A 27,369-nucleotide genomic window follows, 5' to 3' on the forward strand; every position below is an offset into this window, starting at 1 on the left:
CTCTAGTCTTCTTTAGAAGACACAAGCACATATGTGTGTGTATGTATATATTATGTATTTGCTGTCTCTCGAGATAGTCCAGTCGTGGATAACTGAATCTGTAGATACAGAGGGCGGACTACAATTATGGAGGTTCACACTGTATGCCTCTGTATTTGCATGGATGAGCGGAGTGTTCACACTGTATACCTGTGTATATATATGTGTGTGTGTGTGTGTTTTAAGGACTCACAGGACGGGGAGCAGGTTGCCGGTGGGAGGAGCCCCGCGGCGGCTCCTTCAGAGATCGAAGAAGCACCAGAAGCAGCGGCGGCAGCAGCAGCAGAGGCAAGAGCAGTTAGCTTGGAAGCAAGAAGAAGAAGAGGAGGAGGAGGAGGAGGAGGAGGAGGCGTCGGCAGCAGCGGCGGCGGCACGAGCTTTGCCTCCCTTTCGCTCTCTGCGCCCCTCCTGCCGCGCGCGCCGGGCGGGGAGAAGGGGAAAAAAACATTGCGCAGGTTCTAAATTGGAACGTTGGAGGCGGCGTGATTGAGCGCGCGAGCGAGCGAGTGAGTGAGTGAGCGCGAGCGCTGTTGCAACATCAGCAGCAGCAGCAGAAAAGGCCTGCTTGCTTGCTTGCTTGCAGCCCAACCCCGCGCCGAATCTGCGCCAAGCCATTCGTTCCCTTCTCGTCTCTTCTGGATGGAGCTTTCCGCCATCGGGGAGCAGGTGTTTGCCGTAGAGAGCATCCGGAAGAAGCGTATAAGGAAGGTGGGTTGCATATTTTTTTGTACTCTCGCTATATAATCCGGATTAATCAAGGAGAGCCAGATGCGTGCTGCAAAACTAGAAAAGATCCCGATCCGTGGGGTGAGCAAGGGGGCGTGGCGGAGCGTAGAAACGGCCGGCCTGCAGGGGGCGCCAGGGAAGCCCCATTAACCATTGCCTGCCCTGAAGACACGTGTATGGGGCTTCTTTACTTGCTGACACGTGTCTGGAGAGTCTTCACTGGATGAGAGGAAGCATCACAAGCTGGGGAATCGATGCAAGCATTTGGACACCCCCTAAGATTAAAACACTTGCAGTGTTTTCATTTTAGGAGGTGTCAAACTGTGTTAATTCTACAGTGTGGATACATAGATAAAAACATAAAACCATTGGAACACATGCATTAAAAGACATAGGGCGTTTGAAATCCACACTGTAGAATGAATGCAGTGTTGACATCATTAGATCAAGCCTGGGCCCACTTGAGCCTTCCCTCCAGGTGTTTCTTAGGTGGTGTCAAAACTGCATGAATTCTGCAGTGTGGATGCATATCTGTATCTATACATAGATAAAAACATAAAACCATTGAAACACATGCATTAAAAGACATAGGGCGTTGAAAATCCACACTGTAGAATGAATGCAGTGTTGACATCACTAGATCAGGCCTCAGCCAACATGGGCCTTCCCTCCAGGTGTTTTGGACTACAACTCCCACAATTCCCAACAGCCTCAGGCTCCTTCCTTTTCTCCCTCAGCCACTTAAGAATGTTAGAATGTTGAGACTGGCCAATCAGAAACCATATGCAAATTAGTAAATTGAGATATATCATGCATGCACCAACTTGGGCCCTCCAGGTGTTTTGGACTTCAACTCCCACCATTCCTAACAGCCTCAGGCCCTTAGGCTTAAGTGGCTGAGGGGGAAAAGGAAGGGGTCTGAGTCTGTTAGGAATGGTGGGAGTTGAAGTCCAAACACCTGGAGGGCCCAAGTTTGCTCATGCCTATTCTAGATGCAGCTTTACTGGGCCTTCCAAACACCACAAGTTGAGCATCTCTTATCTGAAACTCTTTGACACTAGTTTTGGGACTTTGGATTTTTCCCAGATTTTGTAATATACTTAAGTTTGCAATATATATGCATAGTGAGATATTTTGGATATTGGACCCATGTCTAAACATTTATTTAAATTTTGTATAGTCCTTGTAACCTGAAGATAATAGTATCCAATATTTTTACCAATGTTGCAAATGAAACCAAGGCTGCATACATAGAAGCATCAGGGGTTACTATCTCAGGGTGCATTTACAAGATAGAGTTAATGCGTTTTGACACTGTTTTCATTGCCATGGCTCAACGCTGTGGGATCCTGGGAGCTGTAGTGTGGCGAGGCTCCAGAGCAGTGGAATCATCAGGGGTACCTACCTCAGGGTGCATTTACATGGTAGAGTTAATGCATTTTGACACCATCTTCAATGTCATGGCTCAACACTGTGGGATCCTGGGAGCTGTAGTTTGGTGAGGCACCAGAGCAATGGTTCTCAACCTGTGGGTCCCCAGGTGTTTTGGCCTACAACTCTCAGAAATCCCAGCCAGTTTACCAGCTGTTTGGATTTCAGGGAGTTGAGGGCCAAAACATCTGGGGACCCACAGTTTGAGAACCACTGCACCAGAGAAAGGCAAAGAGAAAGTAGAACTGCAATTTCCATGTTTCCATAGTGTTGAGCCATAACAGTTAAAGTGATATCAAACTGCATTAATTCTGTAGTGTAGAATCAGTGGTTCCCAACCTTTGGTCTTCCAGGTGTTTGGGACTTCAACTCTCAGAAATCCCAACCATCATTCCAGTTAAGAATTATGGGAACTGAAGTCCAAAACACCCAAAAGACCACAAGTTGGGAACAATTGGTGTAGATGCACCCTTAGCAACTGGTATTGGCAGTTTCAGATTTGGACTCTCGGGGCCCTTCCTCACAGCTCTATATCCCAGAATATCAAGGCAGAAAATCCCACAGTATCTGCTTTGAACTGGTTTATCTTAGTCCACACTCAGATAACGTGGGATTTTCTGCCTTGATATTCTGGGATATAGGGCTGTGTGGAAGGGCCCTCAGTATCCTCTACTATCACTTGGATTGCAGTATTGGAAGTATGGAAATAACAGCTGAGTAACTAGAGTTCAGGATATTTGACAGCCTCCAAGAAAAATCCAGTGGGTGGATTGGAATGAGGAGATGTCATAATGTCAAAAACTCCTGACCTTTAACTTGAACTGTTTACCTGTTTCCGGTGCCTCCGCTGGCATTTGGAGAAAAGAATATCACTTGGAAGCATGGTAGGCCTGAAAGCATTGCTGAAATTTGAGATCCATGCTGGAAGAACTCCATGTTACTGTATATCTTGCATGTTAGGTCAAGTTGTTAGACAGGTAGTTTTAATCATCTAGTTGTCAGTATTTCAATTATATCTGTTTATTATCGAAGGCTTTCATGGCTGGAATCACTGCGTTGCTGTAGGTTTTCTTCGGGCTATATGGCCATGTTCTAGAGGCATTCTCTCCTGACGTTTCGCCTGCATCTATGGCAAGCATCCTCAGAGGTTGTGAGGTTTTTTTTATTTATTAGAAATATTAGAAATATTGATATGCTGTTTCAAGTTGCTTGTGAATTATGGTAACCCTAAGGCACAATCTCTGAGGATGCTTGCCATAGATGCAGGCGAAACATCAGGAGAGAATGCCTCAAGAACATAGCCATATAGCTCGAAAAAACCTACAGTAACCCAATTGTATCTGTTTCTTAAAGCCTGGCTAACCTAGGTTGCTTCTGAGGAGATAGGGCAGAATACAAATAAAGTTTATTATTATTATTATTATTATTATTATTATTATTACCAGACCAACTCCCACAATTCGTAACAGCCCCAGGCCCTTTCCTTTTGCCCCTCAGCCTCTTAAGTGGCTGAAGGGGAAAAGGAAGAAGCCTGAGGCTGTTAGGAATGATGGGAGTTGCAGTCCAAAACACCTGGAAGGCCAAAGTTTGGCCATGCCTGATCTATACTGTAGATGAATGCAGTTTGATACTGCTTTAACTGCCATGGCTTAATGCTATGTAGTGATGAGTGTTGTATTTTTTCAAGATCTTTAGCCTTCTTTGCTGAAGAATGCTGATATTTCACCAAACTGCAACCTCTGTGATCCCATAGCAGTTGAAGCAGTGTCAAACTGCATTAATTCTACAGTGTAGATGCACCCAACCTTTCCTTAATATATGCACGTTTCAGCCTGCTCACTAGGAAATGCATATTTGTGATATCCTATTAAAGATGCAACCAGTTCCAGTTTTCAAGTCCAGCATTTCCTCTTTGAGTCATGACAGTCCTGCATATTATGTTTGTCAAGTCTCTACTGCAGAATAGCTGGTAGCCCTGCCAACTGGGTGGAGTTTATTCTTTGGGCCTTCCTTGCCCATCCATGTATGGTGAGAAAGAAAACTATTATTTTAAGGTGGGCCCATTGATCATGCAGCAGGGGCACATGACCTCCGGTATTTAAGATGATAGGTAGGAGATGGCCGCAGGCTGGCTTTCTGTACTGCAAGCCAGTGGAGGGGGGATGGATGAGGAGAGGAACTCAAGCCTCCCTAGGCAGCTATCTGCAAGACCTTTGATAGTTCTGCCCGATACCGTGAGATCCATCCCCATTGCCCAGCCACCAGCTCCATGCCCAGCATTTTAAAAAAAGATCACTCCACCTAAATAGAGAAACGCGATCAATCAGATTATATAGAATACTGGAAGTAGAGGTCATATGTGATACTTCACAGGCATTTGCAGGAGAAGGGAAGAGAACAGCAAGGTAAAGCAAATAGCAATCAAGCCAGACTTCATGGCCGAAAGATTCTTTTTTGAATTTCAATTTTTCATATTTGTTGAATTCATTATTGACATAGTTCTGGGATAGGATCTCTGCACATTCTCTGGAAATATCTGGAGAAGGTCATTCCATAGGTCTGCCAGACAGTTTTACATGCCAAGGAAGCGGATAAGTTCAAAACGTGCGTGATGTTTATTGGAGTATCAAGTTCCTTCATCTTTTTGTGCAGCTTGGTTCAGTCGCTCACTCTGTTTATCTTTCCTCCTCTTCTCCTCCAGGGCAAAGTGGAATATCTGGTGAAATGGAAAGGATGGCCCCCCAAGTAAGTTTTAGGTTATTTTCACAATATTTGTAGGCATGCATTTGTGTTCGTTGTCTTTCGTGTTGTGCTCCTCCTCTGCGTTGGCCCCAGTTCCTAAAGAAGTGCCACTCTTATGCTTTCCGGTTTGGATTCCGTTAACTAAATCCAGCTAACAACTTCTTATTTCTTAAATCTCTTTTTTTTCTACTTAATCACACTAGAGAATGAATCCACTTAAAATCCGGTTGCTGCCTACTGCAGAATTCTGGGGTTTGTAGTTTAGAGTGGAGACTTTAACAGCCTCACTAAACTACAAACCACAGAATTCTGCAAGAGGCAGAGACTGGATTTAAATTAAGTTCATTCTCTAGTGCAGCGTTTCTTACCCTGGGGGTCAGGACCCCGGGGGGGGGGGGGTCGCAAGAGGGCATCAGAGGGGTCTCCAAAGACCATCAGAAAACACAATATCTTCTCTTGGTCATGAGGGTTCTGTGTGGGATGTTTGGCCCAGTTCTATCATTGGTGGGGTTCAGAATGCTCTTTGATTGTAGGTGAACTATAAATCCCAGCAACTACAACTCCCAAATGACAAAATCAGTCGTCCCCACCCCACCAGTATTCAAATTTAGGTGTATCGGGTATTTATGCCAAATTTGGTTCAGTGAATGAAAACACATCCTGTGTATCAGATATTTACATTACGGTTCATAACAGTAGCAAAATTACAGTTGTGAAGTAGCAACGAGAATAATTTTATGATTGGGTGTCACCACAACATGAGGAACTGTATTAAGGGGTTGCTGCATTAGGAAGGTTGAGAAACACTGGTCTGCTGAAATGAAGTCTACAAAATGTCATCCCTAAAGCATTGTATAAAGTAGTTAATCCCTGAGTAGGTAGAACCCAAAGATATTTAAACATGAGACTTTGAAAATATCATAACAGTGTGGAAATTTGGACATAAAAATAAGGACACTGTGGATACTCCAGCAGAGCAACAGTTGAATGATAAATGGGTCTGCAGGTGTTGGCCTCTTCTTGTGGTCATAACCAGTCCTTTCCCATGCAGTGGTCAGGGAGGTGGAGTGCAGCATAGAAAGAACTGCAGTAGCTGGTCAGAAACTGCAGTGGAAATGAGGTAGGGATCTTGTCTCTGTTAAACAGTGAGCTCAACAGTACTTGCTCCTGGCAGGCTGCTAACTGGATTTATGGGTGCCTAAAGATAAACCTTCAGTCTGGTATTGAAAGATACTTGGCTTCAGGGAGCTTCCTTTGCTCTTCTTTTTTTGGTGGGGCAGGATCAGCCATCCTCATTTATACGCAGGTATATTATATTCCTTAAACAGCTGCAAGATTGCTGGCTAGTGTTTGTAGCTCCCTAGATGTACTCTTCTTTGCAGTGTGCATGAGCGTGAAGGATTAATATAGCAGTGAAATCATTACAATGCATTTATTCGCTTGTGGAGCAAGAACATGTTCCTCTTAATCCATGCAAATACACATTTTTTCTACACACAGGGATTAAATTGTGAATATAGAGGGTACCCTATATTCACAATCAAACCCTAATATTTGCTGGGGTTTGATTCCAGTCCCACTTGTGGACATCAAAACCTAGGGATGCTAAAGTTTAATTATATATAGTAATGCACTCAAACGTGTCCCTTACATAAAGCAGAAAAATCAAGGTTTGCTTTTTGCAACCTTTCAGGGTTTGCAACCTTTTGTGTTACCCCCCCCCCCCTTTTCTCCCTCCGCCTCTTTCCATCGGGTTTGATATATATATATACACATATATACATGTGTGTATGTGTGTCTATACAGACACACACACACAACCCCCTCCCCTCATTTTTTTGCCCTATTTCCTCTTCCCATTTCCCAAGAACCCCCCTCCCCCATTATTGTCTTGTCCCTGATTTTTATGTATTTTTAAAAATCTATTAATAAAATTATTTTTAAAAGGTTTGTTTTTTAGAAATGTGTGTGTGTGGGGGGGGGGGGTATTTTCAAGCCATGGATAGTTGAATCCATGGAAACATAGGCCCCTCCCACACAGCTGAATAAAATTCCACATTTTCTGCTTTGAACAGTAATTTATGGACTCAGATAACTCAGTTTAAAGCTGATAATGTGGGATTTTCTGTCTTGATATTCTTGATATCCTTCTACATATGGCTGTGTAGAAGGGCCCACAATCTATGGACATGGAGGACCAACTGCAGTATTGTCTTGTGTATTTAAATGCACAAAAGTAGAAGGGTCTAGTGCAACTTCATGCTGGATGCAGCAATTATAGACTGGATCAGAGCTTGGAAAAATTACTTGTTTGGACTTTTGCTTGCAGAAACTGCCAGCCAGCTTGCTCCGGGCAATATGGTTTTAGATTTATATGCATTACATTAATTACTATATCGTGAAATAATAGAGTATTTCCATGTGTAAGAAGCCTTCCATGTGCCCAGGGCCCTGCTGAATGGGCCCCAAACTTCTGACACCAAATCCTGTCCTCCTGTTAGTACAATCCTATGTTTTACTGACATTTGTATTTGTATGTATACATTGAATTTCTATGTGTTATTGGATACTGGTCTTTCTAGTACTGGAGGTACCCTATTAATTCTAGGCCAGTGGTTCCCAACATTTGGACTTCAGCTCCCACAGTTCCTAACAGCTGGTAACCTGGTTGGGATTTCTGGGAGTTGAAGTCCAAAACACCTGGAGACTCAAAAGCTGGGAACCACTGCATTAACTGGAGATAAAATATAGTAGGGGTGAGAAACACCCTGCTTCTGTGGCCTTCATGGAAAAGGCTAGTGTTTCTTTAAAAACAGCCTTTAGCATGAATTTAATTTGAATTTATTAGGAAGGATTTCAGGGGAGATGTGAGCCTGTCACATCCTTTCTTTAAGATTTGTTTCATTACAGAACTCAAGGAAAAGATGTAGGAAATGAGAAAGCAAACATATAGAGAGCAAACAGATACTGTATGACATGTGTTGTTGAAGGCTTTCATGGCTGGAATCACTAGGTTGTGAGAGTTTTCCGGGCTGTATGGCCATGTTCCAGAAGCATTCTTTCCTGATGTTTCGCTCACATCTGGACATTCCACAGATATGTAAACCTCACTTGCCTAGTTTTCAATAGACTCACAACCTCTGAGAATGCCTCCACGGATGTGGGTGAAATGCCAGGAGAGAATGGTTCTGGAACATGGCCATACAGCCTGGAAAACTCAAAGCAACCTAGATATCAAATGCTTTCCTAAAAGGCAAAGGTAGCTTGTATTAGACATGAGGGGGAAAATATCAAACTTTATCTTAGTGTAACACTTTTATTAGGGATTGAAATTTCAAGTGCCACTACAATTCCAGAAAAGCAATAAAGGAGAACATAGGAACAAGAAGCCAACAATACAGCCTTCTCCTCTTAAATGTGACATGACCAGAACACAATTTATTCTGCAGTCATCCCATGGGAAGTGTGTACTTGAACAAACAGAATGTACAATTAGAATATCTTTCCTTTTCAAGGAACATAAACATAACCATGAGCCAGTGTGGTATAGTGGTTAGAGTGCTGGCCTATTATACTAGAAACCCATGGATATTCAGCCATGGAAGCCACTGGGTTAACATGGACAGGTCACATGCTCATCTTCAGAAAATGGCAAGCCCTTCTGGAACAAATCTGTCAGGATAACCTCATGTGCCACAAGTGAGAAACAGTTGGAATGCACACAACAAGAACATAAACATAATCAGGGTGAAGCTGCTAGAAGACAGGTACAAAGTTATATCCAGAGAAATCATCTGCCTAGAACAGTGGTTTCCAACCTGTGGGGCTCCAGGTGTTTCGGACTTCAACTCCCAGAAATCCCAACCAGGTTACCAGCTGTGAGGAACTGTGGGAGCTGAAGTCCAAAACATCTGGAGGCCCAAAGGTTGGAAACCACTGTGTTAGTGACTTTTGAACTTTTGTGTGTATAGCATTGTTCATCACAGAATTCTTGCATCCTGGGCCATTGCTGTTCCTCTGCCATCAATCTTTGTTTCTGCTGATCATCTCAGTACATGCAGAGCTGGGTGTCCTGTCACCTTACTCAGTGATCCTTCCCAGCTTCCTCACTCCCACACTTTTCTCCACAGCGCCTTGAAGCCAAAAAGCAAGATCAATATCTGCTGGAAGTAATTTCCCCATCTCTCTGCTCTCTCCTCTTGCTCCCATGGCATCTATGTGCCATCTCCTCCCTCCACCTTCCCCCAAAAAACCATTTCTGCTTGCTTCTTCCACCCAAGGGAGCTGGGAGACAGGGTTATGGCTCTGAGTCAGCTGCAAGCTTGTTTACAACTTGGATCTGAAGTAAGAGAGGGAGGGAGGGAGGAGGAGGAAAGGGGCCACGTGATTTGTATTTTCCAGAATGCATGCTCTGCGGTTCTGCTGCAGTCTGGCCTCTGTGTTTGTGTGGCAGGCGGACGGCACTGTTTTTCTATATGCAGTGTTTTCTCACTGCAGTCAAGCAAAAAAGCTGAACTGCGGAGGAATGGGCAACACCCATAGGAAGACTGTTTTTTAAAAAAATGCTAACACATTCCTGATCCTCTCCTTGCTTCACGTCTGCCTTCTTAACTGTCAGCCACTTTCCCCCAGTAATCCTTTGCCTCCCTTTCATTCACTGCTTAAAACTGATGCTGAAATTCTTCCCCTGCCAGGAAGACCGCAAACATAATGCACAAATGACGTATTTCAGTTTGGAGCCCATAGACTGGCAAGAAGGGATCGGTTGTGGAATAGGGGGGCTGAGGATAGCTTGTCAAAGGGAGGAAAAGATTAGCTAATAATGAAAATGAAGCTGGAGGCTGCAGCTATTTATAACCTTGCCCTTCCCCTGAGAGCAGGATGTGAAAGACAACGTCTGAAGTAAATGTATTGGCTTATTTAACATCACGCTTCATCCCCTAAGCCCCAGGGCAGGTAAAAATATTTAATTCTGCTGTAGTTTGTCTTAAAGGCAGGCTTGTGAAGGAAAATGTTGATATTTTCCATTTCATTTAATTGCTGGCTCCACTGAAGACTGAGCAGTTTATTTGCTTTGGAATATTTAATATCCTGCCTTTCATGCTGGCAAGAAGCTATAGGGAGGGACACAAATTGGCCAAAGAAGTTGCTCAGTGAATCCGTCCCTGAGGTTTCCCTTAACCTGAGTCTACTGCCCTAGTACTTTGTTCACACTATTTTGTATTTGCATCTTGTCATCCACCGACTTAAAATTTTATCAGATACACACACATACATACACACACACATACACACACACATACACACACTTATCGGTCAATGATCAAAACACAAGAATATCTAATTATATACATAAAATCCTGAATATGCAACTCCATCTGAATGCATATCTTCTGTAGCTAGGGTTGCCTGTTATTGAGATGGAAAGCTTCCCTTTAGATAGATTAACCAAGATGCTAAAACATTCCGTATTTTGAGATATGGGCCCTTCATAAACACAAGAATATATGCACCATATAATTTAAAAATGCAGAGAAACACCTTACTAAGTTACACGAAATCAGTACTTTTATTTGTACATAAGTAAATTCAAAGCTGCTTTCTGATTACCAATCCTGTATATCATGAATATTGATTGCCTACTGTTTTTGAACCAGAATTATCTATCACCAAGCCATCAATATCTGCTGTTTGAGGATGGTGGTTTCCTGCTAAACATGCTTCATGATTAACTGTAGGTTATCATGACAAGCCATGGTAACTTTGTTATACATCATGGTTTATAGTGATAGAAATAGACAACATCCCAAAATGGCTTCCTCTCTGCTTTCCTTATTTTTTCCTGTAGCTTTTCCTTCGGTTTTCCCTTATTTCTGTGGTATTATTTAGTAATTATTGTTATTTCCATACTTCTATAACAGACATGAGCAAACTTCGGCCCTCCAGGTGTTTTGGACTTCAATTTCCACAATTCCTAAAACCTACCAGCTGTTAGGATTTGTGGGAGTTGAAGTCCAAAACACCTGGAGTGCCAAAGTTTGCCCATGCCTCTTCTACAGTGTAATTGTTTAACTGACTTTGGAACTTGATCATGAGAGAAAAGCGGGGTATAAATAAATGATAGTAATAACAATGGCGACAACACATTCCTTACCAATAACATTTTCCTGTTTTCCACATCTTGACATGATTTTGGAGAAATTTAACTTGTAGTATGAACAGCAGCTCACCTCCTACAATTTTAAAAATAACTTGCACTACTTTTTAGTATGTAGGGTACTATGTTTCCTTAATGTTTCCTTAGTTTTTTTTTAAAAAAAAAGCTTCTATTTTCCTATTAGCATTGCTTTACGTTTTTAAAAAAATGGGTTTTTGGACAAATGATACTATTGAAATAGGGCAATTATTATAATTTCTTTTTCTGATCATTCACTTTCCAAGACAAACTTGAAATAAGCACCTGCCTTTTCCAGAGTATGCTTTCCATTGACACAGCATTCTTTCAACGAAATCCAGTAAAACTGGTACTATTAATATTTCTGTTCCTTGGACCATTTATTTCCATGTATCCAAATTCCTGATTTGCAAGAACTGAAAATGCGTGATAGTAGTACAAGTGACTCAGAGCAGAGGGGACAATTTCATGATGCCCAGGAGCCAAATGTGGTCTGCACCTTCACCCGATAGCAAGCCTAAATACCTCGGTTTTCCTCTGCTAACTTTCTCAAAATGGTGATAGGAAATAACCCGAACCTACACCGATTGTCTTGTTTTTATTGGGAGATTTAGGAAACTGGTGGTGGGCAGGGAGTCCCACAAAATGAGGTGCAGGGGAAAATGCAATGTGGGAATCACATTGTATCCACCACTGACTTAGAAGCCCCCAAATTTAGGATTCCCTGAATCTTCCAAAGTAAGTTTTTGGGGAAGGAGGGAATACATGGGAGGGTGCCTTCTACCACTATCTGTTTTAGTGGTAAATCAACATATACCATTGGCTGTGATGGTTGATGGGAGTTGCAGTCCAGCATCATCCACATTGTCATCCCGGGACAGTAGAAAACATCATAAACATTTACACTTTCCAGTATCACTTGGTTTGACTTTCCAAATAGAATCTCTTCATCTCTCTATATCTCTATACTTCCCCAGATTTGCTTTTTAGGGTCCCCAGACCTTCCAGAGTAAATTGGTGGCAGGGGTACACAATAAATTGGAGGGGGGATGCATGAGATAACTGCCTTCTACCATTAGTATCCATTCCAGTTGTGGACTGGCACATTTGGATGCAACCCAGGATGGTCAGATGCCTATGAAATATATATCTGTAGACCAGTGGTTCTCAACCTGTGAGTCCCCAGATGTTTTGGCCTTCAACTCCCTGAAATCCTAACAGTTGGTAAACTGGTTGGGATTTCTGGGAGTTGTAGGCCAAAACACCTGGGGACCCACAGGTTGAGAACCACTGCTGTGGACCATCTTAGCATTCTTAAATGAATCCCCCTCCCCTCTTAATAATGGGAGAAAAAAACAAATTTACTGTCCAGTTATCTTGATAAAGTTTGATCCAGTTCTTTTGTGATAAAGTCTAATTCAGCTGATCTGGTCACCAACTGAGAGCTATAAACAATTGCAAAGAGTTTCCAGCTTAATTCTTATATTCTGTGGGGGCAGTCATGTGAATAAATATTTTTCAGTTCAGACTACTTAAGATAGCACAGAATGTAGAATTGTTACTTGTTTGGATCACTTTGCCCAGGGTCTCCCATGCTGGCTGAGTAATTCTTGGCATGGTCTTATAAAAATATTTTGTAAAGGCTGTAGACTTGTATACCCTTCGAGAAAGTAGGAGGGAGGGAGAGCAAGTCAGGTTGAGATAACTTCTTTAGATGCCTTCCAAGTAGGGCATTATATAAATCTGTTCAACAAACAAGCAAGAAATAACATATTAATACAAAAAAGTGGATAATTTTCTTCTGATTTTTGTTTTGTTTTGCTCTGTTTGGATGAGGGACAAATTTTATAACAGACATGATCTTGAAAAAGGTATGGCCTCGCACAAAGGGGAATGCTTCTTCTGAAGCAGTGGTTCCCGACCTATTTTGACTAGGGACCACTTTGACCAGGAACCACTCTCCAACATTAGTACCAAAAGGGTTACGAATCAGTTTTTGGTCAACTTTAGATTTGGTTTGGTTATTTGGGGTGCCAATTCAGAAATTGCATTTTATAGACCACATCAGCTCTAGTTTCTGATACAGAACATATACCATCTGTCGCCATCTGCTCACCCACATAAAACCTTATCTAGAGCTGATGTGGTCCATCCAATGCAATTTTCTGAACCAACAGCTCTGCTCAGGGAGAGAGAGGAGGAGGAGCAGCAGTCAGGAGGCTTGCTGTCATACCTTTAATGGGTAGTCAGCCTCTCCACCAAGTCTGGCCTCCTTAATGAGAGCATTCAACACACACACACCCCAACTTGGTTGCTTCGCTACATCGGCTATTGCTGAAAGTAATGACAGTGTGAATAAATTGTCAATATTTGCTTGAGATAGTGCTTGCAGTTCTGGAGGGACTCTTAATTTTTTACATCTCATAGACTTAGCATGGGGATTTGGTTAACCAGCTAAAATTCATGAGTAAACCAGGTTCATTTTTTTTAACCTGAAAAATTTGGGGGGAGGGTTGAACCCCTAACCCCCCCCCCCTCGCTACAGGCTTGCTGCTCCTTATTGTAGGTGATGATGTGTCCAGTAGTTCTTTTCCCAGATGTAGTGGCTGGTATATTTGCTGTATCTTTTTCTAGACAGAACAACATGCTTCAACAACCCATGACTGCAGATCTGTATAATTACAAAAAACATGAATATGTAATGAAAATGATGAATAAGTTAAACTGAAGCTACTGAGCAGCTGAATGTGTACAAAACATGAACAAGGGTTTATACAAAAAGGAAATGAACGTCAATCTATATATAAAACAATAGGAGGATTTGCCAATGTATTACAGAAATCCAATATGATACGCTACATGTACATTCATGTTTGCTTTTTCATCAGTGCCGTTTTGTGTTGTTTGTGTTCTTTGTCCGTTCTGAAACAAGATTCCTTTTTTTTAAAAAAAGAAGAGAATACAAGTGTTTAATGACAGATTACAGAGTGGAGGATAGAATGAGATGGAGAAAAACAGAGAGAGAAGCTTGCCATCTCAGGGATTTATTTATTTTTTTGGTAAATGATTTTTATTCAAACACTAGCTTGGGGACCTGGCATTGCTCAGGTTATTTGAAAAATTCAATTTTTAAATGTACAAAATGCATAAGGTTGTGAATTAAGTACAACTGACATCATGCCAGGTTAACCATGAGAAACTCCATCAGTACTTAAAGTTTGTTATGTTGGGCACGTTTGCTCTAGATCAGTGGTTCCCAATCTTTGGTCCCCCAGACTTAAACTCCCAGAAATCCCAGTCAGTTTCCTAGCTGTTAGGAATTTGGGAGCTGAAGTCCAAAACACTTGGAGGACTAAAGGTTGGAAACCACTGCTAAATGCATCCTCAGTGGGGTTCAGTGCACTCTCAGGCAGTAGGGTAAACCACAACTCCTACTATGGTGAGTTAGTCCCCTCAAACCCCTCCGGTAGGTTCAGTTGGTCATGGGAGTTCTGTGTGCCAAGTTTGTGGGTTGTGGGTGAACTATAACTCCCAGAAACAAACGTCAGTTCCCCCCAAACCCCTCCAATAATCAAATTTTAACATAACATGTATGTGTTTCTAGTTTGGTCCAGATCCATCATTGCTTGGGTTCACACTGCACTCTGGATGTAGGCGAACTACAACTATAAATCCCTCCAAAGACCACCAGTATTTTTGTTAGTCGTGGAGGTTCTGTGTGTCAAGTTATTTCCAGGTCCATCGTTGGTGGAGTTCAGAGTGCAAGTAAACTATACATCCCAGTATCTAAACTCCTATAAATAATGGTGAATTCTCCCCAAACCCCTCTAGTATCAATTCCTGATCAATTCCTCTGATTTCTGTGTGCCATAGAAAATAATAGGAAAGGATTAAGGGTGGGGTCATGCAAATTCCACAGTCAGAAACACTGGGATGTCTGTAGTAGAGGAAACACATGCATTCTAGGATGAAATTGTCGCCATATGAAAGCCTTCACTTGAGGGGTGGGCAGTATGGCATAAGTGGAGGACATTGGCAGGGCTCTTGTACATGTTAACTGCGCTCTCTGTAACCTGCAATGTCATTGAAGGGAGGGCCACTGGTGTCTCCTGAGTAGTGGGAGTTATAGCTATTTGTGAAAGTGGGAAACTGTCTGTGTAAGTGGGCACCCCAGCCACATACATACATACATATTTTTATTATGCGTATAGATTCAAAGAAAAAAACATACTTGTAAAATAACAACACAAAATGAAATTAAAACTGGCATTAAAAAGCCATGTTATGTACTAAAATAACACACCTTTATCAACAACATACAGCCAGTACATATTCTAAACAATCCTTCTAAATTAATCTGTAGGCCTCCCGCTCATTGCCTATTGATTCTAAGTGAGACAAAGTTTCTTTCCAGTTGGCCACAGTGTTTCATACATTGGTGTCTCCAAACTGGATCATAGATAGGGCTGTCTTTGAAGAGTATTTGGGACCCATTCACACTACACAATTATAGTAGCACTGTGACTTCATTTTAATTGCCATGACTGGGCCTTTTGGAATTATAGGGTTGGTATATAGAATCTACTGCTAAAATTGGGTAGTGAAATTTGAAATGTGCTTGATAAGCGCAAGTTTCAAATGTTCTTGCCATCTGTATGAGCTTACAAATGGGTTCAAACCAAGTCCAGTGTGCTCGCTCTGACCCTTTTATAGCTCTAAACTTCCCCTCCAGAAATTATGGGAATTGACTCTGGGGTGGGTTTTTTTTTGTTTTGTTTTGTTGTTTTTTTGGCCTTCCTGATGTTTTCAAATATAAATTGCCTCCAACTTTCCTCAACTATTTGAGACAAGGATATATCCAAGTTAGCCTTCTAGCCTACGATTTTGCTTAAGTCATCTTCAGATTCTTTTCTGCACTTCCGCTGTACAAAATATGGCAGGGTGGTCCACATCTGATGGATTTTATCTATAGTGGACCCAAACTTACAAAATTATGTGGTAAGAATGACCCATTTGCTTGACCATCAACTGCCAAGATGGCCTTTTTTTTGAAAGACATTTGGGCTGTGAGATATTGATACTGTTTTGTGTTTTTGATTGGTTATTTGGTGGTGCCTTAGCCTTGTGTCTGCTGGCTGTTCCTATGTGGCTTTATTATATTTTATGCGCAAGTCACTATTGCAGTGTTTCTCATCCTGGGGTTCGGGACCCCGGGGGGGGGTCACGAAAGGGTGTCAGAGGGGTCGCCAAAGAACATCAACAAACACAGCATTTTCTGTTGTCATAGGGGTTCTGTGTGGGAAGTTTGGTCCGATTCTATTGTTAGTGGAGTTCAGCATGCTCTTTGATTGTAGGTGAACTATAAATCCCAGCAACTACAACTCCCAAATGTCAAGGTCTACAAGTGTTCACATTTGGGCATATTGTGTATTTGTGCCAAGTTTGGTCGAGATCCATCATTGTTTGACAACACAGTGCTCTCTGGATGTAGGTGAACTACAACTCTCAAACTCAAGGTCAATGCCCACCAAAACCTTCCAGTATTTTCTACTAGTCATAGGAGTTTTGTGTGCCAAGTTTGGTTCAATTGCACCATTGATGGAGTTCAGAATGCTCTTTGATTGTAGGTTAACTATAAATCCCAGCAACTATAACTGTCAAATGACAAAATAATCCCCCGAAACCCACCAGTATTCAAATGTGGGCATATCGGGTATTTGTGCCAAATTTGGTCCAATGAATGAAAATACATCATGCATGTCAGATATTTACATTATGATTCATAACAGTAGCAAAATTACAGTTATGAAGCAGCAATTAAAATAATGTTATGGTTGGGGGTCACCACAACATGAGGAACTGTATTAAGGGGTCGTGGTATTAGGAAGGTTGAGAACAACTGCACTATTGGATGCGTAGTGAATAGGAAGGCAAGATAAAGATACTTCCGAGTAGCTCATGCTCAGAGTTCACAGTTTGTGAAATTAAAAAAGAACTCTTAATGAGTCATACTTCACAACTCTAAAGTTGTTAACCACACGGAGAAGATAAAACTACACTAGTCTCAAATTCTAGCAGTCTAGTATTTTGAATTGCCATTAATGCAGGATGTAGGAGTGGCAGTAAAGCCATTTTTGTGGCCACCAATCATCACAACAATTTATTATTAAGTTTGGACTTCTCGATGTTTACATTCAAAATGTCCCCATCCTTTCTAGAGGGTGTTTTCCTGGGATTTGTGTGCTGCTTTTAAAAAATAAGGAATGCAAAAATTTCAGTATTCAGCAGTTGAATGATTTTTGTTTCCATCTCATGATGGGGCTGTTTGCTAAAATGTTGGTGATGCCTGCAAAAGCCTGCTTTACAAGAAACTCTTCTGATGGTCTTCATGTTTCCTGTTAGGTACAGCACATGGGAGCCAGAGGATCACATTCTTGACCCTCGTCTGGTGATGGCTTATGAAGAGAAGTAAGAACATTTCTTCTTTCTTTTGAGGAGATCAGTGTCAATTGTCTTGCATTTCCATCAAAGAGGTTTAAGTAAGAGGGACTAATTTCACCAAGGAATTTTTCCTGTCCTAATGGGACAGGAAAATGGATAATTGCATTACATACAAAAATCCCTGCATATCAGCAGGGTTGGGGCACTGTTGGCCTTCTAAAGTTGGACTGCAGCTCATATTAGTATTTTTTATTAGCCTTGTTAGGAGTTACATTCCACAGTAACCATGAGACCCATATCTGTTGTTTCACTTACTCACACCCAGGGAAAATGGTGTCTAGAGTTTGCTAGGTCCTCCAGACAATTCTATGGTATGCTTTCCCTGGAAGCTTCCATAGAGTCAACCTAGAGAAGATTCCTACTAGAGAGGATACTTTTCAGGGCAATTCTGTGATATTCTGGGACTAGAAGTTGAGTAATTTAATGACGTTCTGTCATATTTGTCATCTCAGGTAACTGCGATCTGACCAGGAACATATCTCCTGTAGTTAGCTGGGTTTCATTGTATCTGGAAGATCACACACACACCCTTCATTATATCTTAACTACCTAAATGTTTTTCCTTCATTTTATCTTAAAGCCCTTCCAGATAGGCCCTATCTCCCAGGATCTGATCCCAGGTTTTCTGTTTATCTCAGATTATCTGGCAGTAGGGACTCATATAACCCAGTGGGTTAAACCGCTGAGCTGCTAAACTTGTCGTAGGGTCGAATCCAGGGAGCAGCATGAGCTTCTGCTGTCAGTCCCAGCTTCTGCCAACCTAGCAGTTTGAAAACATGCAAATGTGAGTAGATCAATAAGTACCGCTCTGGTGGGAAGGTAATGTGGCACTCCATGCAGTCATACTGGCCACATGACCTTGGAGGTGTCTATGGACAACAATGGCTCTTTGTCTTAGAAATGGAGATGAGCACCAACCCCCAGAGTCAGACACAACTGGACTTAATGTCAGGGGGAAAGCTTTACCTTTACCTAAAGCAGAAAACATTGGATCGTATCCTGGGATATAGGGCCTGTCTGGAAGGGCCCTTAATTGCCTGAGAGTAGTTAAGGTTTCCTAGAGTGTGGTATGGCACCTGACATAATACAAGAAGAAAATACCAGATTCCAGGTTGCTGAGATACTAAAATCCAAAATAGGTGGTGGGTACCACATTTCCCCCATCATTCTATCTATCTTCTGGGTAGAAGTAAGGATACATGTAAGTCAGTTTTCCGCATGTCTTGTGCTAATAGAGAAGGTGTTTTTGGAGTTCAGCTTCTATCATTCCACCTAACAATGCTAGGGATTTGGGGGATTTTAATCCAACGTCATAAATAAAGCCACAGATTCCACACACCTAAAATAACATGCAGTTGAACTTTAAATGTTCATATGTGGCCTAGTGTGGTAAGAATGGCTCTACACCATCTATGATATTTTCCATTTCTGAAAAGGCTTTGAACTCTACTTAATATTTTAACAAAGGATCCAAATAGCACAAACATTGTGTATATGTATAAATGTATATTACTCTGTTGCATATATAGAATATAGTTACTGCTATTATCTGTTGCAAGATTAGGTTGTTGTAAACTGAAATAAGTCTTGACTACCAACCCCAGTCTGATAAAATCCTTTTCACCATGGTTCATATTCACACAAGCATGAGCTCTATGAGATGTGTAAAATAACAGTAGCGAAAAATACTCTTGCTATATTTTCCCTTTGTTAACAGATTAACTGCAAAGTCTCTTCTGTCTCCTCAGGGAAGAAAGAGAGCGTGCCTCCGGTTATAGGAAGAGGGGCCCCAAACCCAAGCGCCTATTGCTGCAGGTAATTCCCCGAATTTGCTGGATTATCCTGCCCATTACCTAACTCCATGATTACTTGTCCAACTTCTTCCAGATATGGTATTTCAGATATTGCAGCACTGCAGTTCCCATAGGCTCTAATCAACATGACAAGTCTTAGGCTGTAGTCGAGAACAATATAGTAAAAAGGTAAAGGTTTCCCTTGACATTAAGTCTAGTCATGTCCAACTCTGGGAGGTGGTGCTCATCTCTATCTCTGTTTCTAAGCTGAAGAGCCAGTGTTGCCCATAGACACCTCCAAAATCATGACTGCATGGAGCACCATTACCTTCCCACCAAGAAGGTGGTACCTATTGATCTACTCACATTTGCATGTTTTTGAACTGCTAGGTTGACAGAAGCTGGGCCTAACAGTGGTAGCTCACCCCACTCCCCAGATTCAAACCACCAACCTTTCAGTCGGCAACTTCAGCAGCTCATCAGTTTAATCCACTGCACCACAAGGGGCCCCAAGAACAATATAGTACCATAATATCTGGAGGTCCAGGCCTGGAAATAGCTGTCTTAGTTCATCCCTTCCCCACATACAAAATATTAAAGAGAAGTTAGCCTTCATGGGTTAATATTTTGCCTCACTCACAATCATGCATTCAGAGCAGCAATTAAATGTTTGGCTCATTCCCATCATTCTCCATTGTGATTATTTTGGTCTCATGAAAGAAGTTCAAGAATTCTTATTCGTAACATATAAAAAAAACATATCTTATAGTTTTGAGCACATCCTTCCATGCTTTTAAAGTGAGGGCAAGGAACCTGTGATGCTTCAATGTTGAGTATTCCCATCATCCCTCACCATTCATCAGGCTGGAAAAGAAGCCTTTGAGAACGACTAGTTCTAGCTCAGCCCCTGATACTATTGAATATGGCCATATCTTTTTCTACCAATTATCCAGGTTACTTCCTCCTATTAGGCCCCGGAAATGAACAACCATAGACTCTACCTAATTTCCTGGGCCCTCTACAAATTGCACTAGCCTCAGCCCGGCCTTTTAAATTGCCTTGAACAGGCAGGATTATTTTAAAAATATAGGTGCTATTGTGATTTTTTAATGATTATATTGTCTTGTTAATTGTATGTTTATGTTGTTTACTTTGTGTGTATTAATGATGTTACTTGGAAACTGCTCTGAGTCTCCTCAGGGAGATAGAGCGGTATAGAAATAAAGTTTTGTTGTTTTTCTATGAAAGAATGCAGATGCCTTTGTAAACCAGGCATACCAGAAAGTGGTTCCATTTTTCTCTCTTTGCAGAGGCTGTATAGCATGGACCTGAGGAGTGCCCACAAAGGGAAAGAGAAACTCTGCTTCTCTCTATCACGGAGGTTTGGAGGAGGAAACAATCTGGCAGGGAGCAAGGGAGAGCAGACAGAGCTGCCCGAGAAAAACGGGGGAGCAGTCCTGCCTTTCCCACTTCGGAAGCAGAGCAAGAACCAGAAGTACCTGCGCCTTTCACGGAAGAAGTTCACCCGCATGTCGAGCCTGGAGAACCGGAGCCGCCGGCGGGAGTTCTTCCTGAAGGAGCCGGTGGCATTGGAGGACAGGCAGACTCCCAATGACTGGGATGAGGCCGTGCAGCCCTCCAGCAAAGACGGTAAGAATGGGTTACAGGTTCAGGTTTTCTGCACCCATGGGAAGGGGGCCATTGTCAGGCAAGTCCTACATGGAGCAGTACTTTGACTTGTTCTTACTTACTTACTTATTTACCATATTTATACCCCACCCTTCTCACCCCATAGGGGACTCAATATTCTCTTATTGTACTGGAATATTACTAACTGAATACTTGGTCCCACATCCACATCTTTAGCCCTTTCCTGAAGGTCAGGAGCGAGGAGGCTGATCTAATTTCACTAGGGAGGGAGGTCCAAAGCTGAGGGGTCGTCACTGAGAAGGCCCTGTCTCTCGTCTCCACCAACGGCGCCTGCAAAATAAGCAGGACCGAGAGCAGGGCCTCCCCAGAAGATCTTAACCTCCTCACTGGCTCAAAGAGGGAGATACGTTCAGACAGGTAAAATAGGCCGGAACCGTTTAGGGCAGTGGTTCTCAACCTGTGGGTCTCCAGGTGTTTTGGCTTACAACTCCCAGAAATCCCAACCAGTTTACTAGCCATAAGGATTTCTGGGAGTTGAAGGCCAAAACATCTGGGGACCCACAGATTGCGAAACACTGGTTTTGGGCTTTATAGACTAAAGCCAGCACTTTGAATTGTGAAAGTGAATATTTTTCTTCTTCTGTATTTATGGATATTCCATATAAGATCCATTCTATTTGATGGACTCAGTGATTCCATGAGGGAGAGGGAGAGAGAGAGAGGGAGAGGGAGAGGGAGGGAGAGAGATCACTGCAGGCAGTTGTTCTATAGGGACAATATCTGTGCAGATTGATCTCCAAAAACAAGGAAGTGAATATTTTTCTAATAGAATGCATTAAACTTGTATTTCATAATCCTGTACAGTTGACACTCTTCATGGTATTGCATTCCTGTTTTTAAAACAGATCTAAAGAAGCTGAGGTAACATTTAATGACAGAGTTAACTTAATAGCATGTGGCAAGAAATTTCCTACCTTGGGAAAATATACTCTGGTGCAGCTATATAGTGGACCTGTGCAGTGACACACTATGGGAAGCAGGGGGCATCATAGTTTCTTGCACATCTGCAGAAGGAGGATGCCTCAACAGTGGCAGGCAGATAGAGCAAACATTTGCTATCACAGGAGGGAGAATGCAAGCTAGACTCTCTTAGAAGCAATCCTGAATATCCTTTTAAGATAGCCTTTTGTAGAGTTTAAGTGGTCAGCAATGCAACATTCCAAAATTCGGCTGGCCTTGTTTAACACGGTTTTACTTTAATTTTTGCTCAGATTATTTAGATTAGAAAGAGCAAAGTGATTTACTTTTATTTTCTAAATACAAAGCAGCTTTTTCCTTCTCTTATATCTGGTAATAAATGCAGGATGCTTTGGAATCTCAGCTGCAACATTATGACGCCCCATGAGGCATAACTAGCAAAACTATTAGAGACATGTGAGACATTTCTATTGTTATCTTTATAATCATTATTATCCCTTCTACATGTGCACTCAAGGGAATTTCTAGGTAGTGTTGGAGAGAATTGAGTCTTTCTTGGGTGAGAGTATACACACCTTGGGTATAACAAAAGGCAGGCGTACTCAGTTAAAGGCTCCACAGTCTCTAGATGCATTACAACAGTGATTCACAACCGTTGTCCGTGGACCACCAGTGGTCCGTAAAAACTAAAATATGGTCTGCTGCCCCACCATTACTATACTGTTGCCTTGAAATCACGCAGCAGCAAGAGCGACTGGTCTCATGAAACCTTCTAATAGTGCCGAGGCAACGAGGATGTTGGGAGGGGAAAGGCTGACTACCCACAAAAGATTACTACTACTAAATAAACTAGATTATTAAATATGGTTTTCTGTGGGTGAGCAGATGGTGACTACTGGATGGCATATGTTCTGTATCAGAAACAAGAGCTGATGTGGTCTATCCAATGCAGTTTTCTGAATCAGCACCCCAAATAATCAAACCAAATCTATAGTTGATCAAAAACTGATTTGTAACCCTTTTGGTACTAATGGTCCCTGGTTAAAAAAAAAAAAAAAAGCTTGGGAACCACTGTGTTAGGAGGAAGGTTCAGAAAAGTAACCGAAAACAAATTTCTTTTCCCTCGCCATTTATCTGTTTTTGTATAGGGAATTGTTGCTGCTATTCTTTTTTAATGCACGGCTCTATGTGAGAAGTCTTCATTGTAAAATAGATTTACTGGGACTGCATAAGGAAATAACTGTGTCTAATACCTATAAGGGAGGGAGAATGTAACTTTCTACTTGTGCTGCAAGGAAACTCATTGTAATGGCTTTGAAAATTATAACACTCCTTTTTACAGTATTTTTGGGGGGGGGGGGGGGTGAATGGAAGGGATTTGAAAATTATTTTCTGGTACTTAGTAGCATATCCTGGACTGCGAATAGATAATTGGTGATGTAAGTACCGTAAATCTCATTGTTATTTGAAACTACTAAAATGCCAGCATTATACCCGGATTGTGTGTATACGTGTTGTGTGGTGTACCTTCTGCCTCTTTCCAACTGTTTCTTTGTACTAATAATTGGTCAGTTACATGAGAGAACAATTTTTTATTCTGATTTGTCTTTATTTTTTCCGCTCCCATGCTGGTACCTTCCCTCCTTCCCTTTCCACAGTGAGCTCGGAGGCAACGGAAGGCAACCTTTCATGGAGCCCTGCTTTGCCCCCAAATGAAGTGACAGTGACGGATATCACAGCAAACTCCATTACCGTGACTTTCAGAGAAGCACAAATGGCAGAGGGCTTCTTCCGAGACCGAAGCATCCAATTCTGAGTCTCCAGTTCTGTTTCATCTTTTATTTCCTTTTTTCCATGTTTGGGGAACTCACTCAGTTTTTGGTTTTGTTTTGTTTTGTTTTCATCTCCTGCATTCCCAGGCAGATTTTTCTAGGGTGGGCTACATATAATCATAATGTTTAAGAAGCAAAATCCGAAAATTTTCCTTCACAAATGTTTACAGAGGATTTTGGTTTTATTTTGACTGTTGATCTCACTGATTCCTTCTTTTTCTTCCCTACTCTCCTTCCAAATACGCAAAAACAAAACATAAAAAGGCAATGTGGGGGTGCCTATGTTTTTCCTCATTTGTTACTATAAGATATATAGATATATATATATAAAGAGAGAAAGAGAGTGAATGAGTATATAGATATAATACTATCTGTCTGTTGTTGTTTTGTCCATCTGGAAAACTGAAACTCTTTATTGGCAAGGTTGGTTGTTCGCGGTGCATTATGGAAGAATGTTGTTCATGCCCTGTAGCAATTATAGCCTATCCGTGGTAAATGTAGTGGCTTGGGGTGAATGTCCAAAAGTAGGGAAGGCACCAAATACAAATATCTTTGTATTCTTCCATGTTTCAGTGTTGATTTTCCTTGTCAAACTACTTCCCTGTGAAAAATAGTCCTTCCTTCCTTTCTTGGGATGGCTTATTTTGACGCTGCCTCTCTTACCAGGGCTTTACAAGATGTGCAACAAACCTATTTGAGAGGCTTGGCTATACAATTGGTACACTGGCTTGTGTGTTTGCATCTCTCGAGGGAACACCTGCACTGGTGCCCTCTCTTTCCATGCTTTTGTTGAAACAGAAGCTCCAGAAACAATGCTGCTGTGACCAGGCGCATTGGCAAAAGAAAAACTCATCTTGCTTTTATTCATCCCATTGTGGCAGACCAGTGGTTTTGAAACTCTCTTCCTTGATAATCTGTGGCTTACCAGCAGATAAACTTCAGTAATTACCACTGGCAACGTATTCCTACATTTTGCAGCCACAAGCATGTATCCTGTGTGTCTGTTTGTTTACGTGGGGTGGAGTGAGTCCCCACAGGCTTGCCTGTTGCAATATGTAAATGTAAAGTCTGCTGCAAAGTCAACTGCAATATCCAACAAGTCATTGTCAGACTTGCAGAAACTCTCAGCAGGCAATTGGACATAGAAAGGGTTTTTGGTCTTGGGAAATCTGTGAATCTCCTCTCTACCCATCAACCCACCTGGATAGGATTGCGTTCATCTGTGTTCAGAAATGCAAAAGGCCCTTGGGGTGCACGGGTACACAAGGAGTGCAGGTTTAATCCTTGAATAGCAGCTGGTAAATGAGAAGCCAGTATTGGTCCCACTGGAATAATCATGACAATAGAGTAATGAGGTGTAAGAATGGAGCCGCTGTGGCTAGCGGCTAGCAAACTCTAGCTTTATATGTTTACCTTCTGTTGTCTTTGGAGTCATGCACCTTGACCAAGGATGGAGTTGCCTAGAAGTTGTCATTTTATATATGTAAATAATTGTGACAAGACTTTTTAAGGAGCAAAAATCCTAAATATCTCCATCTTGCTTGGTTCGTTCTCAATGTGGTAGTGTCAACAGTGCGCACGGCTACCAAGCAAGTGTTGCAAAACACTCTCTCTGCTTGTATTTAAATATTTGCCAGGCTCCAAATAATTTCTTATGCGAGCTGATGGGAAATCAGTGCCCATTGATAAGAAACTGGTGTTTTACCTGCCTTGGAGCTCTTTGGATGTGTTAGAAGTGGGAGTGGAGGGTTTTCTTACAGGGTTAGAGACGAGCTATAACAATTGCCCTTTTGGCTTGTGGCTTCAGCCATGAGCGGGTATAGACCAGGCAAGGGCAAACTTGGGCCTTCCAAGTGTTTTGGACTTCTCCAATTCCTAACAGCCTCAGGCCCCTTCCTTATGTAAGTGATTTTAATATTTGTATATATTTATGGTTTATGTCCCGGCATTGAATGTTTGTCGGTGAGAAGGGCGGAATATAAATGTTTTAAATAAATAAATAATAATAAAATTTTCTCCCTCTGCCGCTTAGGCTGTTAGGAATTGAGGGAGTTGAAGTCCAAAACACTTGGAAGGCCCGAGTTTGCCCATGCCTGGTATAGACTAACCAGTGGCGATTTTTCTAATCACAGTGAAGTGTCAAAAATATTGGCAGTGGGAAGGAAAGGAGGGCTTCTGGTTGGAAGAGACACAGGAGGCTTGCAAACTCATTTGTCTTCCCCTGCCTATCCCTCTTCCTTTCCAAGCCTCTGGCCCTTTGGTGTGCATCTTTCTATTCAGATGAGGGTATCTCTTTGTGAAGATTTCTGCCTTTGGCAGGGAGAAGCTGCTTCCACTTCCGCAGAGCCTTGTCTCGCACTTTAATGCCTTGAAATTTTGTGCTGGACTTCCTTATGTGTTTGATTTTGTAGTCTATAGATTGTATAGCTTTAGCGTATGCTTTTGTGCGTGTGTTGTGTGTGTGCTTCTTGAAATTTATTCAAACTAATGAAAGTTCTAGAAAAAAAAATCTTCCTATGGAAAGTGAGGTCGAGAAGCTCAAAGGTAAGGCTGTAGACCAGGCATGGGCAAACTTAGACCTGCCAGGTGTTTTGGACTCCAACTCCCACCATTCCTAACAGCCTCGGGCCCCTTCCTTTTCTCCTCAGCCGCTTAAGCTTAAGCGGCTGAGGGGGGAAAGGAAGGGGCCTGATGCTGTTAGGAATGGTGGGAGTTGGAGTCCAAAACACCTGGCAGGTCCAAGTTTGCTCATGCCTGCTGTCAACCTAACCAGATGTATTTCAGGGTATGTCCTACTGAAAGTACTGCAGCTTTTAAACAGCATCCACTTTACCTCATCTGTCTGTCTTCTGAAAGTATCCCTTTTCCTAAATGTGTGTCATTACATTAATCTGGCAAATTTATCAAAACCATGCTGAAATTGGTAGGCACAGTCTGCCTGCAACTCTACAATATAGACTTGAAGCCAGATTTTGAAGGACTGTAACGGTAATCTAGGAAATGATTACTTTGCTACTTTAGGGGTGGCTTCTGTCTGTTTAAGAGCATTGCAACTAATAGTGTGATTTCCCCCCTTTCTTTCCCAGAGTCCTTTAAAGGCAGAGGTGCCATTGTGGGGTCAAAGGGTATAAATCATGATATTTTAAACTATTCACAGTAACAAAGGAGGGTTGGCTTCTTGGGAGTGGAGTGGACTATACTGAGTTTCCTCCCATCTTTCAATCCGTTCTGGCCTCTTTTGTCTTTTCATCAGGCGATAGAATAGCACATCTGGGTTATTGGGGTCCCTTGCTATAAATGCTCCATTTTTCCAAGAAGCATTAGCTGAGTAACAGCTTGTCTCAATACTGAGTTCTTCATGTGGGGAACAAAGATTGGGAAAGTTGTCTCTTTTTGAGGTGCTGCACCTCCTAGAATCCTTCAGCCGACATAAAAAGTTGTTCTTTTCAGAGTAACCATGGGAATTGAGAAAAACAGCATGTCTGTGAACTGGAATAATCTC

The 27,369-nt window shown here is 42.0% G+C and overlaps 1 protein-coding gene across 1 annotated transcript; it reads left to right on the top strand.

The window, feature by feature from the left end:
• Positions 1-291: 291 nt before the first annotated feature.
• CBX7 (chromobox 7) lies at positions 292-26,454 on the top strand. Its single transcript, XM_060777070.2, has 6 exons — positions 292-747; positions 4,898-4,941; positions 17,516-17,581; positions 19,363-19,429; positions 20,718-21,057; positions 23,694-26,454. The coding sequence occupies exons 1-6, from the start codon at positions 679-681 to the stop codon at positions 23,849-23,851; spliced, it is 744 nt and encodes a 247-aa protein (XP_060633053.2). The 5' UTR covers positions 292-678; the 3' UTR covers positions 23,852-26,454.
• The last annotated feature ends 915 nt before the right edge of the window (positions 26,455-27,369 follow it).

This window comes from Anolis sagrei, chromosome 5 (genome assembly GCF_037176765.1).
Source record: "Anolis sagrei isolate rAnoSag1 chromosome 5, rAnoSag1.mat, whole genome shotgun sequence".
Classification (NCBI taxonomy): domain Eukaryota; kingdom Metazoa; phylum Chordata; class Lepidosauria; order Squamata; family Dactyloidae; genus Anolis; species Anolis sagrei.